The following is a 16,628-nucleotide window of genomic DNA, read 5'->3' as shown; positions in this document are numbered from 1 at the left end:
ATATTTGAAATTTCTAGAAAATAAATTTCGTAATTTTTCAAAATCATTAATTATAAAGTCCATCAAGTGGGTATAAAATCAACGGTTAAAATTGAATGACATCTTGAAAATGGATGATCGGATCCTTCAATTTAAAATCGGAGATATTGATTCTTTTTAGGAAGTGAATAGAATTTTCTGTCAAAAATTCAACTTATTCCGATTCTTTTTCACCGTTAAACTAGCAAATATCTCATACCGCCCGTTAAAAATTATCAATTTTATGAGCTTTTGATCGTAAGGTAAATGATATCGAAAAATTATAAAATTTGATTTTTAGAAGTTTTAAATGCTCTAAATAATGTTTAACGGTATGGATTGACGATTCGAAAGCTCTAGATTTGAAAGCTCTATCATCGAAAACAACTTATGAATACGAGAACTCGTATTCATAAGAGTATAGTATCCGGACTCTATATATAAATATATATATAGAGTCCAGCTATATATATCCGATCGTCAAATTGCATATCCGATCGTCGAGTCGAATATCCTATCATCGAAAATAACTTACAAGTACGGAGGTTTCTATATTTTCAAAAGAGTAGGACAAACTCTCTCTCTCTCTCTCTCACTCTCTCTCTATATATATATATATATATATATATATATATATATATATATATGACATACATGCATGTGATTATATAGGGTGGTCAAAAGCGAGGAGATTTATAATTCGACCTCAAACTTACACTCTGGTGAACACCCGGACATTATAGTAAACTACAGCCCCAGAGTATTGTCCAGGAATTGCCTCCTCCTCTCATGTGTTATACTCCATCTCTATCTCCATTCACCACCCCGTGTTATACCCCCCACCCACAAAACACCACGACCAACAAGTTCTACTAAAATCTCCCCTTATAGAGAGACCTCACTCTTCAATGCTCCGTCTATAACCCTAGCTAGCCAACACTACCCTCTCTCCCTCTCTCTCTCTCTCTCTCTCTCTCTCTCTCTCTACCCTTGTGCCCCTACCATGATCACTGGTAAGGACATCTATGATGTGCTTGCGGCGATCGTGCCGCTCTATGTGGCGATGATCCTCGCATATGGCTCGGTGCGGTGGTGGAAGATCTTCACCCCGGACCAGTGCTCTGGCATCAACCGCTTTGTCGCGGTATTCGCCGTCCCCCTCCTCTCCTTCCACTTCATCTCCACCAACAACCCCTATGCCATGAACTACCAATTCCTCGCTGCCGACTCCCTCCAAAAACTCGTCATCCTCGCCGCGCTCTCGGTCTGGCACAACCTCTCTTCACGCCCGACCCTCGACTGGATGATCACCCTCTTCTCCCTCTCCACCCTCCCAAACACCCTTGTCATGGGGATCCCACTCCTTCGCGCCATGTACGGCGACTTCTCCGGTTCCCTCATGGTGCAAATCGTTGTCCTGCAAAGCGTGATTTGGTACACCTTAATGCTCTTCTTGTTCGAGTACCGCGGCGCCAAGGCGCTGATCTCCGAGCAGTTCCCACCTGACATAGCCGGATCAATCACGTCGTTCAAAGTCGAGTCCGACGTCATGTCGCTCAACGGCCGGGAGCCGCTGCAGGCCGATGCGGAGATCGGTCGTGACGGGAAGGTCCACGTTGTCGTGCGGAGGTCAGCGTCGTCGTCAGCGGCTCGGTCGATGGTGTCTTCTTACAACAACCATAACAACAACAACAACAACAATAAGGGATTCAATTCAGCAATGTCGATGACCCCGCGCGCATCAAATTTGACGGGGGTCGAGATCTACTCGTTGCAGTCGTCGAGGGAACCAACTCCGCGAGCATCGAGCTTCAACCAGACCGACTTCTACACGATGTTCTCGAGCAAGCTTGCCAGCCCGATGACTGGGGCCGCAGCGCCTGGGCTAGGGTTAGAGGATGAGGTGAACCGGAGGTTTGGGAATAATAGGCATAAGGGGGCCGGGAGCAAGAGTAGTGAGCTCATGAATGGGGGGTTGTATCCAACAACTACTACTACTACTACATCTTCTTCGTATCCTGCTCCGAATCCGATGCTAGCTGGGTTACCGACCGGCGGAGGAAAGAAGAAGGAATTGGGCGGGCCGAACTCGAACTCAAATAAAGAACTACACATGTTCGTGTGGAGCTCGAGCGCGTCTCCGGTGTCGGAGGCTAATCTTAGGAACACGGTGAATCGAGCAGCCTCCACGGACTTTGGAGCCACCGATCCCTCTATCACTCCAAAAGGTAGGGCACCTTCTATATCCTTCTTTTTCCTTATCATTTATTTGTTTCGCAAGAAAGAAAATAATAATAATAATAATTTGCGCACAATGGAGGGTTTAGCTGATTCCTACCCGACCTTCAAAATTTCTTTTTAATTTGTATTTTGTTTTATTTGATCTTGTGTTCGTGTTCGTGTTCGTGTTCGTGTTCGATAGGCATGAGTGGTAACACGAGCCCAATAACAAAGGCGGGACCGATCAACAAGCTCGAAATTGAAGACGGCGGTAAGAGCCCGACGGTGGCCGCGGGGTCGCCATACGCGGCAGCAGCACAGAAGAAGAAGGGCGGAGGGGAGAAGGCGGCGGCGGCGGGGCTGGTGGAGAGTGGCAGCGGGCACCAAATGCCTCCAGCGAGCGTGATGACGAGGCTCATCCTCATCATGGTGTGGAGGAAGCTCATCCGGAACCCTAACACGTACTCTAGCCTCCTTGGACTAGCATGGTCCCTCGTTTCGTTCAGGTTCGAGCCATTGTCGAGCTTGATTTGATTAGTTTAGCGACGTTTAGAACATTTTAGCTGAGCCCAAATGAGTTAGCTAGCTAGCTATTTCCTCATTTTGCGTTGGACAAATTGTTTTTGTGAAATAAATATGGTTTAGCTTGTACGTACGTTTGGTTTTGTACAAATGGGTGCACGTGAGCACATGCAAACTTGTCTAGGAACTATATAGAACATGCATGCATCTGCATCTACTTATTTGTGTCACGGTAATTTAAATTTACGTAACCAGGTCATATATATTATTAATATTATTTTGATGATTAATTTAAACCTTCATATAATTAATTAAATTGCTAACCTAAATGATGTTTCAGGTATAATATTGAGATGCCTTCGATTATAAAGGGCTCCATATCAATTCTATCTGATGCAGGATTGGGAATGGCCATGTTTAGCTTAGGTACTGGATTAATTTTGATTTCTTTTTATTTCACCCAATGAGTTAATACATGTATTTGGATTTTAAAAACTATTTAACAAAGCATATTTCGATTTGTTTCATAGGCCTGTTCATGGCTTTGCAACCAAAGATTATAGCTTGCGGGAAGTCGGTCGCGGCGTTCTCAATGGCGGTCCGGTTCTTGACGGGGCCTGCGGTGATCGCAGCCACCGCCATCGCCATCGGGGTGCGCGGAGTTTTTCTGCACATCGCCATTGTTCAGGTACGTGATTCGTCAATCCTATTTAATCCTAATTCCTGAATCCTAAATAAAAATTAAAAAATTACATAATATTTAGAAGTAAAATCAGTACGTATTAATATTTTCGATGGACAGGCTGCGCTTCCACAAGGGATTGTTCCATTCGTGTTTGCCAAAGAGTACAATTGCCACCCTGACATCCTTAGTACAGCGTATGTAAAATTCAAATTCAAACAAAATTTATTTGAAACGTTTTGATACATTTAATCATTTGCTTTAAAATTTGTGATTTGTTTCTCTCTTGCAGGGTTATTTTTGGGATGCTCATTGCCTTGCCAATCACGATCCTCTACTACGTTCTGCTTGGAGTCTAAGGAAATGCATGCGTTCGAAAAAGCTAAGAGAATGTTGATTTTGATATAAACAGATAGATCTATTGAGTTTGGTCATTTATCAATTACTGAATAAATTTTACCAAATTCAATAAATTATTTTCTGTTCTTAACAAAATCGAGACCTTTTGTACAAGGAAAAAGAGAGAGTAGTTTGGTGCTCTTTTAGCTAGGATTAGAGTACAGGGTAGGACTCTTTGAAGAAGAGCTCAAGCTTATGACCGTTGGGGCATGAGATTCAAATTAAAAAAAAAATATTTTGGATTCCATTTATTTATTTTATTTGTTGGAATTTTTTTATTGTAGTATCTTCTAATTCGTAGTTACTCTTCAATGTCGAATCCCTGATCCAATCTAGCTTTGTAAGTTGTGCATGTGTGATGACTCTGGTGAAAACTTGGCCACATCCCAATGAGCTCAGTTTATTTATTTATTTATTTACACATTAATTAATTGATCACCATTAATTTTGCCACACGGACTGAGGAATCATGTGATTGCTCTTTCTAAGCTCCTCAGTATTTAATGCAGCATAAATTAAAGAGTTACATGCATGTATGGATAATTTCTGTACTATATCTAGATTTTGTGCTCTGGTCCATGCATTTTTCACCTAAATATTATTTGTATTTTAAATAATATAACCCATGTGCTCACTTGCTGTTAAAAGAATGTAAATTTTATTAAAATTAGTGTATTAAGGATTTTAATTACTTGTAGAGGGACAAAGATATGAAGGGACCGACTATGAGGTTACTGAGCACACTTCAAACCCCCACAGCACACAAGCACAGTGAAAGTAGGATCTTTCGTAGACGTAAGAGACGAGCAACCTCAAATCTTCGACGTTTTTACCGTAATATCGACTCGAAATATGACTTTACATAATCCAACAAGTTAATGGTTATTTATATGAGTAAATTTTTGCCAGTAGTTAATTAGGCACTATATAAATTTCCGTAAACAAACCTTATGAATTAAACTATTCAAATAAGAAGTACAAAAACTAATTAAGTTGCAATACGGGGATATGATATGATAGTACATGAAAAATCGGTTTCATTTACTATTCTAGATGCTTGTTTAATTAATTACATGCAGATACCATTGAGCTGTATTTAATTTACATTGTTTTATTTGTTATTTTTTTTATAAATTTAGTTGTTTAGGATTGCATGTGAATAGAAAAGTGTCCTTCACTTGCCATTGAAGAGTCCAAAATTAATTTTCACTATATTCGAGGCTTGTAGATGCACATGATAGGGCATCTTCTAATTAATTTACTGCTTAATTTAGGTTTGACATGCACCTCAAAGTAATATGTTACTGAAGCTTAACTTAACTAATTGATAAAAACTATGTTGACTTAGAAATGTTATTCGGTTTTACACTAATGAATTCATTGATCGATCGAGCTGCATGGGGCAAATTAATCTGCAAATGGTTTACGATCTGTTTGTTCTTTTTCTCTTTCGTCTAAGTGATATAATCATATAAATATTAGATTGTGGCAGTAACGGCGAAAATGGTTGACAAATTTATGGTAGCAGCGGCAAATTAAAATTCAATAAAGAGATTAAAAAATCAATTTAATTATAGAAATTTATTGAATGTGATAAATTCAGTAAGTAAATAGTACTCTAACATTATCAATTGTATTTACTAGCGAGAGTGTAAGATGAATAGTATCTACATTTATGGAATCCCTGCGATGAGTTATCAAGTATATATATATATATATATATATATATATATATATATATATATATANCTTTTTAATTAACTCATATATGCATTTCCTAGTTCCAAGGATCTGAACCTGCATTGCTTGCATGCGAGAGTTACGTGGTGCATGGCATTTACATAGTTTATTAATATTCTCCTCACGCTCTTATCTATATATTATAATCTCTCTCCCTCTCTCTCTCTCTCTCGATCTCCAACGAGGAGAAAAAATATGAAAGAAAAAGTTTTGGATTGACAATGGTATGTTGCTCTTTGATTATATAGAGATGTTGGGAGAACCAAAAGATTCTAGTATGAATTGTGGAGAAGTGCATTGGATTTTTTCAGAAAAAAATATATAAAACTAAAAGTTTGAGAGTGTTTGAATTCATTCATTGCTCATACTGCAAACGAGTCGAACATGAACCAACATTTTGGGCCCAAATATAAGTTTGCTTAAGACTACCCGACCGAAACATAGGCCCAGCATTAGCCCACAATTTGAAATAGTATTTGAGCCCAGTTAGGCCGTAACACAATTTTTTTAAAATTTATTTGTTTCAATATATTTGCTGCACTCAAGGCATTCATTCGTCTTCAAATAGGAGTCGAATTCAGAACCAACTATTTTTCTGAACCATTTTTTTATTTTTTTTCTCCGGCTTAAATATCTAATTGTTGAGAAATAAAAGAAACTCAAGATGTTCCTAAAGCAAATGCCCCAGAAAAAGAAAAAAAAAAAAGAAGAAGAAGAAAAGGGTGTAAAAAAAAAAAAAAAAACCAACAAACACAGCGTGCTCATGGAACAGTGAATAACTAACATTCACTCGCACCGTCGTAGTCATAAACATGCTCTCCTTGTTCCCGGTTCGGTTCACGGCCCCTCCATTATCCCCAATTTCCAAAATTGCCCTTCTTCTTCTTCCGAGCATCTGCCACCCCAGGGTTGGGGCTAGGGTTAGGGTTCCGACACTTCGCTTCAACGCCATGAGCGGCCCCTCCGCCGCATCCGCGGCGCCGGCGCCGGGGACGGAGGACGCCGGAGAACCCACGGCGCCGCCTCTAAACGGCGACGTGGTGGTGCAGTACGTGGTTCTCCGGCGCGACCTGATCGGGGCGTGGCCGCTGGGGAGCGTGGTGGCGCAGGGGTGCCACGCCGCCGTCGCCGCCGTGTGGGCTCACCGCGACCACCCCGACACCCTCGCCTACTGCTCCCCCTCCAACCTTGACTCCATGCACAAGGTCCGTTTGCCGAAATGCCCCACAGAACTCTCTTTCTCTGTTCACTGAATTGGATTTTTACTAGTGTTCACATATTATATGTTGTTTGGAAATGAGAAATGCGATTGGAGTTATAACCACTATGTGCTAGATTTATGTATAATTCAACTCAAAATTCAATTCAATTGAATGCATTGAGTGCGAAATTGGTTCAATAACGAGAGAATTTAGGCAAAATGTATTGGAATTTTTTTCAATTTAGCAATTTGGGTGCATAATAACCCCACTGTTTAGTTTTTTTATCGTCCTTTGTGTGTTCAGGTGACTTTGGAGGTGAAAGGTGAGGCGCAATTACGGAGCTTGGCGGAGAAGCTGGAGGCGAGCGGGGTCGAACACAAGCTCTGGATTGAGCAGCCGGAGAACATTCCTACATGCCTGGCGACGCGGCCGTGCCCCAAATCGCAGGTCGCCCAGTTCTTTAGGAAGCTCAAGCTGTGCAAGTAAGCCTATAAGAACTAAGACCACCTATGAATTATTTATGATTCATTTACCTTTTTATTGAAAGTGTAGGAGAATTGAAATGAATGAAAATTGGCATGAATTAGTTCTGTTACTGTTGAACATCCAGGTTTTGTTGTGGTATCACATTTTGCGGCATGACAGTTCATATGGAATTATTATCAAATTTTTCTGTCTAGACTTTGCTGTTGTTTACCCATCTCTTCTTTCTTTGGTTCTTTTGTGAATTTTGTCGGACATACTCGTATCATCTTATGTTAGGTATGTAGTAGTAATTCAATGAAAAAGGCACATCAAATGGGTAAAAGATTCGTGGAAAAATCGTATTCTCGAAGTAAGCAATACAAGCACGTATCATTCTACGGCACTTGACCTCCAAATTTGCGAGAAAAATTGCAAAACCATGTCTTAAGTTAGCGGCATTAATTATTACGAGTGATTTCGATAAGAAGGTCACAATGAAATAGGGATCGCAACATGTTCAGCGGTGGCAAAACAGGTATTAGTGCATATGATTACTTTGTTAGCAAGCACCACCTTTCGATTAGTTTGCACTTTTTGTTATCTATGTCCTTCGTCTGTCGTACAACGACAGCGTCATTATATTGATTGCACCGAATTGTCGTGATCCATGTTTAACAATTAGGCCGACAAAAGTTCTCCTTTTGTTCAAGATATGCTTCACAGAGAGGTCAACCAAGTGATTCTGGAACACAACTATAGGCTTTATATATATATGGCTAGGTGATTTTTACATAGAGGAAACAACCATTTTTTCTGCAATTCAGGTCTCTGCTTCCTACTCTTGCAATGCCTATATCCTATCAGATGGCAATATAGACAAATTTGTATGCTGTTATACAACATTAGCAAGAAAAGTTGTATATAAAGATCGCAAGTTTTTGACACATTCAATATAATTCAATAGCAAGGAAATTCTCAGAGATGTTTTAACAACTCTGCACATTTTACTAACAGATCAATCGTTTGTAAGAAGCACCATACTTTGGTTTATGCTCTCCCACAACCCTACCATAAAGAAAACTACTATGCACAGCAATTCTGTACATCCTTGCTTCATAGTAATCCTATGAGCATCCATCTGAACAAATGCCCTACGAAAGCTCCCATTTCCCATAACTAGATGGGAGAAACAGACCTTAATCCGCAGACCATTCTACTTCCTCAGCGAATTTCTCCTCGGGGAGAAAAGCCGGCGTGGGGAGAACGTGCCTGAGTATCTCGGCGATGCGAGCCCGTCGATTGGATGATAGTCGGGCATCAGAAGCCCGTCGTGCTCTTCCCTCAACCCCAGGCTGCTCGGGATCATCCCGCCACTAACTGTCCCGCACTTCACCAACTTCCTGAACCACGACCCGCCCTTAACCGGCGTCGGGTATGTTGCGGTTCCGTTCATCCTTGCGCTCAGGTACTCTCTCACAGCCTCGACGCTCTGCTCCACGACCTCCATGGGCGGGCAGACGAGGGGGTTGCCCTCCGCCTGGAGCTTGCGGAGCTTGCACAGGCACCCCATTGAGTTCGGGAGGACGCTGATCCTATTGTAGCTGATGTCGAGATCGACGAGGGATATAAGGAGGCCGATGGCGTAGGGGAGGGACTGGAGGAACTGGAAGTTTTGGCTGACGTTGAGGGTCTCGAGGCGTACGAGGTTCTCGAGGCCGTCGGGGAGGGAGTGGAGGCAGTTGAGTCGGGCGTCGAGGACGCGGAGCGCAGTCATGTGGGAGGTCGAGTAGGGTAGGAACGCCAGCTTGTTCGAGTTGACGGAGAGCTTCTTCAGGTTTGTCAGCTCGAAGCCCATGGTGTCCGGGAGTTTGATCAGCTTGTTGAAGTTGGCATTCAGCTCCTCTAGAGCTCTGTTCGTCCGGTAGATTTCAAAGAGAGATGTTAGAAAGAGTATGATTACTAACGATTTCTGCCTTTTGTGCCTCAGAATCTTATGTCAGCTTTCTAGCTAAGTCGGGGTTTCAACAGTTCGATTAATCGACAAATGGGTGGTGAGTGAAAAAGGGTGTGTGGAAAGTGAATAAGAATGTGGTTACCGGCAATCTTCGATGGTCTTGGGGAGGGTTTCGAGAAGGTTGCCGGACACGTTGAGGACTTTGAGCTTGGAGAGGCATCCGATGGAGTTCGGCAGCGACTTCAGCTGGTTCGAGTGCACGTCGAGCATCACCACGTTCAGCAGCCTCGCCGTCAGCGATTCGGGAATGCTCTGCTCATAAAAAAAAAAAAAAAGAAGATCATTTATTTGACCATAATGTTAGACCCGGACCAAACTAGCCTAGTTGGATCAGTGAACAGGGTCAGAGTGGGGTGGTAAAACGCGAGCTTGTTTGGTTGATCCAAAGAGCACAAAAATTTGACCACACTTGCAAATCCCGTGAAGAATTTTAATGCTCAACAACAAATTTGCCTTAGTTTCTTAAATACACGCAACTAGTATATATATATATATATATATATATATATATATATATATATAATATTATATACTATTAACCACATTTAATGATTTTTTTTGCTTTGGCAATAATATTTTTTTTAAAAAAATAATAGTTACTCTCTAATTTAGAGTCTATGAGCTTCATCAATAATCCAAGATTCACACAAAAACAAGTTAAAGAGTACATCATTGCATGTAAAAAAAAGAGAGGGGGGACAAAATCTTATTCATTGCACTTCTCTATTAAATTTTAATACAAAACAACATACAATGACAAAAATGCGGAAATGCTTTCCATGCTTCTTCCTACCATCACAGCATGGGATCCATACATATATGCATGCAACTTTAAGAACCCTAAAGCCAATTTTATGGGGGAAAAAAATATGAGAAAAAACCCGAAAAAATAACCCATAAATATTTATATTTCGTATAAAATATTGGGAACTGATTTAAAATTGCTAATTACCCCAAGATTATTATTGGAGAGATCCACTTTGGTGATGAGACCCAAATCAATGGAGGGATTAGGGAGTGAGTCAAGTGACAAAATCTTATTCATTGCACTTCTCTATTAAATTTTAATGCAAAACAACATACAATGACAAAAATGCAAAAATGCTTTCCATGCTTCTCCCTACCATCACAGCATGGGATCCATACATATATGCATGCAACTTTAAGAACCCTAAAACCAATTTTATGGGGGAAAAAAAATGAGAAAAAACCCAAAAAAATAACCCATAAATATGTATATATTTCGTATAAAATATTGGGAACTGATTTAAAATGACTAATTACCTCAAGATTATTATTGGAGAGATCCACTTTGGTGATGAGACCCAAATTAATGGAGGGATTAGGGAGTGAGTCAAGTGACATGCCACTCAAATCCAACTTTTTAGCCATCTCCTTTTCCTTATCCTTCTCCATATCCTCACTTGTTTTAATTGTGAGCCTCCTCTTCCCCTCCATTGTTATCCCCTTCTCCTCCTCCTCCTCTCTTTAGTAATTAAAACCAATCAAAACTAGAAATATAGACAAAAAAAAACCCCAAAAAAAGAGAGTTAGGATAGGTGGAAAAAAATATATATAATTCATGGGTTGTAAATATATACAAAAAAAAAAACCCAAAAGAAGAGAGTTAGGATAGGTGGAAAAAAAATATATAATTCATGGGTTGTGAATTTTTATCAACAAAATATTAACGTGGCAGGCTCACCTTTTTTATGTTTGTGAGAGTATGAGAAGTGTTCATCAAATAATTAACTGGAAAAAAAGTACATGGAACAAATGGAAGGAACAATTAGAGGAGAAAAGGAAAATAATAAATAATAAAAAAAACACTTTCTAATTCCTCATGAGCAAGGGACGCGAAATAATAACAAGGGAGAATTTAGAGAGGGAGAGAGAGAGGAGAGAGAAGGGGTTGGGGTGGTCGTATACGTTTTAAAGTACGTACGGATGTACCGTGGTGGGTGACACGCGTGTGCGAGGACGTAGCGGGAACTGGCACGTGCGTACGCTCTGCGCCGGAATAATTGGTCAACGCCTCCACCCGACAATTAATCTCTCTCTACAAATCTCTCTACAACTCTCTCTCTCTCTCTCTCTCTCTCTAAATCTCTCTCCCCTTAACGGCCGGTCAACCAAGCGTTGCCCCGAAGATGAAGGAAAGGTGAGTACTTATTTCCGCTTCTTCATCAAAAAAAAAAAAAAAAAAGAAGTTATCATTAGCGAACAAAAAAATAATTTCAATCGCACTTTTTCACCTCACGTAAAGGATCCTCCGCATCAAAACGAAATCCTAGACCAAATAAAATTGAGGCGAGAACATGCATCTACGTACGCTTTTTGGGACCGCACAATTACTGAGTAGTCTGTACATGCAACGTGATCCAATCAGAATCTTTCTTTAGATGTGTATCGTTTGTAGGGCTGCAGATACTCGCTGCAATCCTTAATGAAACTTCGAACATAATGAAGTTTGATAATCTCTCTGTGGTCAAAGTGCAATCTAGTTTTACTTCCAAAATAATTAATCTTTTGTTTTAAAAATCAAGACAGTAAAGCTGGATTAATTCTGCCAGAAAATAGTTAGAATTAATTCTTTTTTTTTGTTCTGAATAGTAAATTTGACTCCCTTAATATTTTTTTTTTCTGAAAATATTCATGATGCGCCGTCAACTGAAATTAAAATCGTATCGAAAGTAGCCAAATTTCTTTTGAATATCTTTCCAGAAAAACGAATTCAGATATTTTCGGACTCAGCATTGATTATTAAAGGGATCCACTTCAGATCTGATCTATCCGAGTCGTTCACTTCGGACGCTAGAGAGACGCCCAAAATGCTTCACTTCTTCGTCGATGAATGTCACGCCTTCTCTTTTAAATGAAAAAATTCTGGCTTCTCTAGAAATGCTATGCAAACTGATCAACTAGCCAATTGGAATCTGTCTAGCAAAAAATGTATTGTGTGGTCTTCTTTGTAGGACCTTTTGAATTCTGTATCGCCTTATTTTATTGAAATAAATTTTCGCTCTCGGCGATTTCCCTCAGAAAAAAAAAAAAAAAAAAACACAGCTCCGTGCGCACCCGTGTGCTTGGACTCGGCATGTAATGCCACACTTTTATTATAATTAGCACTCAACTAATCTCAACTATGTCTATATTATTCGGGGCTTAACTCGTTGCCGACTTTATTTCCAAAATTGCCTCCCACTGGCTTGGTAAACATTATTCGTCGACGACTTTGATACTGATTAATTAAATAATTAATCAATCAATTGATTAATGCACCCCTCTATGCCATGTAGTATTGTATGATTCTCGGCTATTATTGGTTGTCAAAAAGATTTTCTCTAACCATAAGAATAATAACATGAGCTTTGTGGAATTAATTTTCTCCAACCATAAGAATGATAACATGTGGAATAAAAAATGTGTGTCCGAATTGGCGTATCGAATATTTTTGGGTGAATTGCTTATATAATTTTAATTTTGAATTCTTTATTAAATAATTTTAGTTTCTGGTCATCAAAAAGATTTAATTTTTTTACCTTAACTTTTAGAAGCTTTCATTCATTTTAACCAAATTTTGGAATGTTGTAAGTGATCAAGTTTAGGTAGTAAATATGACCTGAAACTTGATTATGTTAGCTAATATAAATTTATTTTACTCGTAATTTAAGCATATATAGCACAAGTTTATAACCCTTTGATGAAGTGTGAGCCCTACATATATATGTTTGCATTTAGTGAGCAATGGGATTTGGAGATCATATTCAAGGTACGTTGCCGATTATTTGATTTGGAGGCTCAATTATCGAAAACAAATTAGTAGTAATTGAATCCGTTTGCTATTGATAATATTCTAGCTCACCTCCAGTTAACATATTAAAATTTTGGATTAATTGCATACAACTTTTTGTAAATATATCGAATAGCAGATATATCACTACAAATTTCAAATTTTCATATTTATTCATGCAAAAAGTCCTTACTTTTTCAAATATACCCCCTGCTGTCAGGATTCGTTAGAATAATATAGTTAACTATAGATAAAATACTTAAATCTGATTAGTGAATTTTTTACTCTTTTTATATTATTTTTTATGGAAATATTTCTATATAATTCTAATAGTTAGAACTTTTGGAGGGACATATTTATGATGACAAAAATATCATTTTACATATGTTCTGTTAAAAAATAAATAGTTTTTTAACATAACAAACTATAGGGCAAATATGAATATCACTGAATTTTTATAGAAATAAATATGAAAAGTTAAATTTTATAGAATATATTTGTTATTCGATATATTTACAGGACGCTGTATGAAGAAATTAACCCTAAAAATTTTGTGACCATACGTGTATGAACACGACCACCCGTGCTGGTCCAAAGTCCTACAAGACAAGGTTGGCCTAAATCCTGGTCCAAATTAACGGGCCGTCACAGACCGGACCGGGCCGGGCCGGACCGTTTCATTTGGTCCCTCATTATCCGAACCTTTCCCAGAAAACCCTAACGCCGAGTATATAAGGCTAGGAAAACCAGCGTAGCCGCCTCTTCTCTTCGTCCCCTTCCGTTCCCCGAATTCAGAGCTCTACGCAGGTACGAACCCTAATTCCTCCCATTCTAGGGTTTCTTCTTTGGTTTCGATTTCTTTTCGATCCGAATATAGGGGTTCTGGGAAGTGACGGTACGATCGATCTCGTCTTATTTGCGTCTTCTCCTTGATTTGAATCCTGTATTAAGGGACAGAGATGGCGACGGAGGAAGCGAAGGTAGTGATCCCGGAATCGGTGTTGAAGAAGAGGAAGAGGGAGGAGGAATGGGCTCTTGCGAAGAAATCGGCGGCGGAGGCGAAGAAGAAGAAGGATCGGGAGAATAGAAAGCTTATCTTCACCAGGGCCCAGCAATACTCCAAGGAGTACGAATCGCAGGTGTTTAATGCGAATTGTTGTGACTTTGATTTTGATTTGAGCACTGTTCTGTTTTGTATCAAAAATTGGATTCTTATGTGCAAAAATGGTTTTTTTTTTATTATTTTTATTTTGGTAGGAGAAAGAGATGATCCGTTTGAAGCGGGAGGCTAGGATGAAGGGCGGATTCTATGTTTGCCCTGAGGCTAAGTTGCTGTTCGTGATCCGCATTAGAGGGTATGTAATCTCAAAACCCCCCTGCGAAATGTTCTTCTTCTTAATTGTTTTGCTTCTAAGATTAAGTGTCATTTTAATGCCTTAACTTTCACCTAGGTTGCAATTTGTTTCTCTAAGTTCGCAAGTTTGGTTATAGAGTTTCAATTATGTACCTCAAGTGATATCGACTGCATTTCAAATCTTAAAAAGTACAGTAATGGTGTTCATGTGGCACATTTTGGGAGGTAGACAAGGAGGAACTTATTTGTCACGAAGAGCGAATTTACAGACTAAATTGTTATAGTTAATACCATGAAGATGAAATTGAAATCCAGGTCAAAATTAAGTGACCGAATTGCTGATTATAAATTTATATTGTGTTGGTTAATAACCAATAATTGGACTTTGTTGTTGTTAATTTCCATGTAGTATCAATGCTATGCACCCAAAAACCCGAAAGATCTTGCAGCTTTTACGCCTGAGACAGGTAAATTAGTCCTAGCCTGGTTGCTTTTTATAATGCTAAGTTTCCTTTCTTTAATTAAGTTACTAATTTGTCTATTTTATTCTAGATATTTAATGGGGTTTTTCTGAAAGTTAACAAGGCAACGATGAACATGTTGCGGAGGGTGGAGCCTTATGTGACATATGGGTATGATATTTTTACATTTTTACATTTTTTAAATTTAATAAACAACTATTGATGTGGTGATTATGTGATTTATTTACTTTTCAGGTACCCCAACTTGAAGAGTGTTAGGGAATTGATTTACAAGCGGGGTTATGGAAAGCTGAACAAGCAAAGGGTCCCTTTGTCGGACAATTCAGTCATCGAACAAGTTCGTCTCTAGTCTATACATTTCCATGGGTTTTTAATTGGGTTTATTATGTGATGATTTGCTATGTTTTTGTAGGGTTTGGGCAAGCACGACATCATTTGCATTGAGGATCTTGTTCATGAGATCCTCTCTGTTGGCCCACACTTCAAGGAGGCGAACAACTTCCTATGGCCTTTCAAGCTGAAAGCACCACTGGGTGGTTTGGAGAAGAAGAGAAATCATTATGTTGAAGGTGGTGATGCTGGAAACCGTGAAGACTACATCAACGAGCTCATCAGAAGGATGAACTAGGTTTCAAGGTTATGTTATCATCTTTTCTCGTGGAAAGTAATGAGTTTTCTGATATTAAGTTTACTTTACATCAGGAAGTGGAGTAACATGAATTTGCAGTTTTGTTGTTTCGAGCTGGATGTTAGACATGTTTCCAGTTATTGGCGTTTAGTCGTGCCCCTTTTCTTTTTTGATAGATGTTCCGTTTTATTTTGCAATTATGCGTTTATTTCGAACAACAATGCGTGCAAGTCAGAGTAATTTGTTAGTTTGAGAAAAGTTTTCCCCTTTAAAGTTTCTTGCTTTTGACTAGTGGTAATTTTGGCTGAAATGGTCTTCTTTCCGGGTATGTAGTAGTGTTAAATATTTGATTCTCGGCTTTCTGTATCTGCTGTGTCTGTTCATGGTCATTTTTGCAGTTAAATCTTGCCAACAAAGGCAATTATATAAAGGTTGGACTGCCTGTAAGATGTTCGTATGATACCATTAGCAAATGTGTTCGGGAAAGATTTGTGTTGTTTTGATTCTCTCAATTTATTCTTTCGTGTTTACTCTTGATCGATTGATAAACTTGCCTTATGAGTCAAATGACTCGCCAGATTACAGTAAGTAAATCTGTACATGGAGTGAAATGGTTGTTCTACGAGAATTGCTTGCTTGCGATAAACGTGAAAAGATCAGAAGTGCTCGGGACCGGAGTTTCCTCCCCTCCTAATGGAACTTCCGCTGAATTTATGTTTCACCAATTTCGCCTTGAGAGTCCAATTGTATAGGTGACCTGATCTTAAGGAGATTCCAAGCAGTAGTTATTATCATGTGGTAAGAGGATCCTATTCTAGGTTTCATTCATTTATTACGTAACAATTTGCACCCAGTAAGTGCGCTTTCTTATTCATAGGTTGTTTTCTTTGCATGCCAATCAAGTTGGTCAATATTTGCTTGAATGCAACTGTGTGTGTGAATTAGATGATCCTTTTGATTGAAAAGGTTAACATATGGACATCTTTACGATCCTGATTCTTTTAGGGGTCGTTTGGTTTGGTGTAAGTGGAAGGGTGGAACTCAAGTTTTATTATTTTTTTGTATTTATTCTATTGTAAGTCAAAAAAATGATTGAACTTGAGTTATGT

At 39.1% G+C, this 16,628-nt stretch overlaps 4 protein-coding genes across 9 annotated transcripts; 3 read left to right on the top strand and 1 right to left on the bottom strand.

Annotated features, from left to right (window-relative positions):
• Positions 816-4,092, top strand: LOC109720213 (auxin efflux carrier component 2-like). Its single transcript, XM_020247147.1, has 6 exons — positions 816-2,246; positions 2,441-2,744; positions 3,101-3,186; positions 3,291-3,448; positions 3,563-3,639; positions 3,735-4,092. The coding sequence occupies exons 1-6, from the start codon at positions 1,022-1,024 to the stop codon at positions 3,799-3,801; spliced, it is 1,917 nt and encodes a 638-aa protein (XP_020102736.1). The 5' UTR covers positions 816-1,021; the 3' UTR covers positions 3,802-4,092.
• LOC109719992 lies at positions 6,336-8,428 on the top strand. Its single transcript, XM_020246850.1, has 3 exons — positions 6,336-6,786; positions 7,087-7,265; positions 8,263-8,428. The coding sequence occupies exons 1-3, from the start codon at positions 6,394-6,396 to the stop codon at positions 8,426-8,428; spliced, it is 738 nt and encodes a 245-aa protein (XP_020102439.1). The 5' UTR covers positions 6,336-6,393.
• Positions 8,151-11,475, bottom strand: LOC109720392 (plant intracellular Ras-group-related LRR protein 1). 5 transcript variants are annotated; one of them, XM_020247463.1, is made up of 5 exons: positions 11,208-11,475; positions 10,968-11,014; positions 10,547-10,773; positions 9,345-9,514; positions 8,151-9,158 (listed from the first exon to the last, which is right to left on the bottom strand). In XM_020247463.1, exons 3-5 carry the CDS (start codon positions 10,718-10,720, stop codon positions 8,462-8,464), a joined length of 1,041 nt encoding a protein of 346 aa, XP_020103052.1. In that variant the 5' UTR covers positions 10,721-10,773; positions 10,968-11,014; positions 11,208-11,475; the 3' UTR covers positions 8,151-8,461. The 5 variants fall into 5 exon arrangements, with proteins under 5 accessions (XP_020103052.1, XP_020103054.1, XP_020103055.1 ...); XM_020247465.1 differs by having other exon boundaries at positions 11,216-11,475; XM_020247466.1 differs by lacking the exon at positions 10,968-11,014 and having other exon boundaries at positions 11,192-11,475.
• Positions 13,756-15,810, top strand: LOC109720394 (60S ribosomal protein L7-2). 2 transcript variants are annotated; one of them, XM_020247468.1, is made up of 7 exons: positions 13,756-13,862; positions 14,007-14,194; positions 14,313-14,410; positions 14,819-14,876; positions 14,962-15,041; positions 15,126-15,228; positions 15,304-15,810. In XM_020247468.1, the coding sequence occupies exons 2-7, from the start codon at positions 14,015-14,017 to the stop codon at positions 15,517-15,519; spliced, it is 735 nt and encodes a 244-aa protein (XP_020103057.1). In that variant the 5' UTR covers positions 13,756-13,862; positions 14,007-14,014; the 3' UTR covers positions 15,520-15,810. The 2 variants fall into 2 exon arrangements, with proteins under 2 accessions (XP_020103057.1, XP_020103059.1); XM_020247470.1 differs by having other exon boundaries at positions 13,761-13,862; positions 14,013-14,194.

This window comes from Ananas comosus, linkage group 14 (assembly GCF_001540865.1).
Source record: "Ananas comosus cultivar F153 linkage group 14, ASM154086v1, whole genome shotgun sequence".
NCBI lineage: Eukaryota > Viridiplantae > Streptophyta > Magnoliopsida > Poales > Bromeliaceae > Ananas > Ananas comosus.
The sequence above is the reverse complement of the archived record's forward strand: the minus strand, read 5'-3'. Positions and strand labels throughout refer to the sequence as shown.

Coding starts and splice junctions, on each gene's coding strand:
- LOC109719992 (XM_020246850.1), top strand. CDS start 6,394: ATGCTCTCCTTGTTCCCGGTTCGGTTCACGGCCCCTCCATTATCCCCA. Junction 6,787..7,086: donor ACCTTGACTCCATGCACAAG/GTCCGTTTGCCG, acceptor TTGTGTGTTCAG/GTGACTTTGGAGGTGAAAGG. Junction 7,266..8,262: donor AGGAAGCTCAAGCTGTGCAA/GTAAGCCTATAA, acceptor TTTTACTAACAG/ATCAATCGTTTGTAAGAAGC.
- LOC109720213 (XM_020247147.1), top strand. CDS start 1,022: ATGATCACTGGTAAGGACATCTATGATGTGCTTGCGGCGATCGTGCCG. Junction 2,745..3,100: donor TGGTCCCTCGTTTCGTTCAG/GTTCGAGCCATT, acceptor ATGATGTTTCAG/GTATAATATTGAGATGCCTT. Junction 3,640..3,734: donor CCTGACATCCTTAGTACAGC/GTATGTAAAATT, acceptor TCTCTCTTGCAG/GGTTATTTTTGGGATGCTCA.
- LOC109720394 (XM_020247468.1), top strand. CDS start 14,015: ATGGCGACGGAGGAAGCGAAGGTAGTGATCCCGGAATCGGTGTTGAAG. Junction 14,411..14,818: donor TTCGTGATCCGCATTAGAGG/GTATGTAATCTC, acceptor ATTTCCATGTAG/TATCAATGCTATGCACCCAA. Junction 14,877..14,961: donor AGCTTTTACGCCTGAGACAG/GTAAATTAGTCC, acceptor ATTTTATTCTAG/ATATTTAATGGGGTTTTTCT.
- LOC109720392 (XM_020247466.1), bottom strand. CDS start 10,720: ATGGAGGGGAAGAGGAGGCTCACAATTAAAACAAGTGAGGATATGGAG. Junction 9,515..10,546: donor TCTCCAATAATAATCTTGAG/GTAATTAGTCAT, acceptor TTTTATGAGCAG/AGCATTCCCGAATCGCTGAC. Junction 9,159..9,344: donor AAGACCATCGAAGATTGCCG/GTAACCACATTC, acceptor CCGGACGAACAG/AGCTCTAGAGGAGCTGAATG.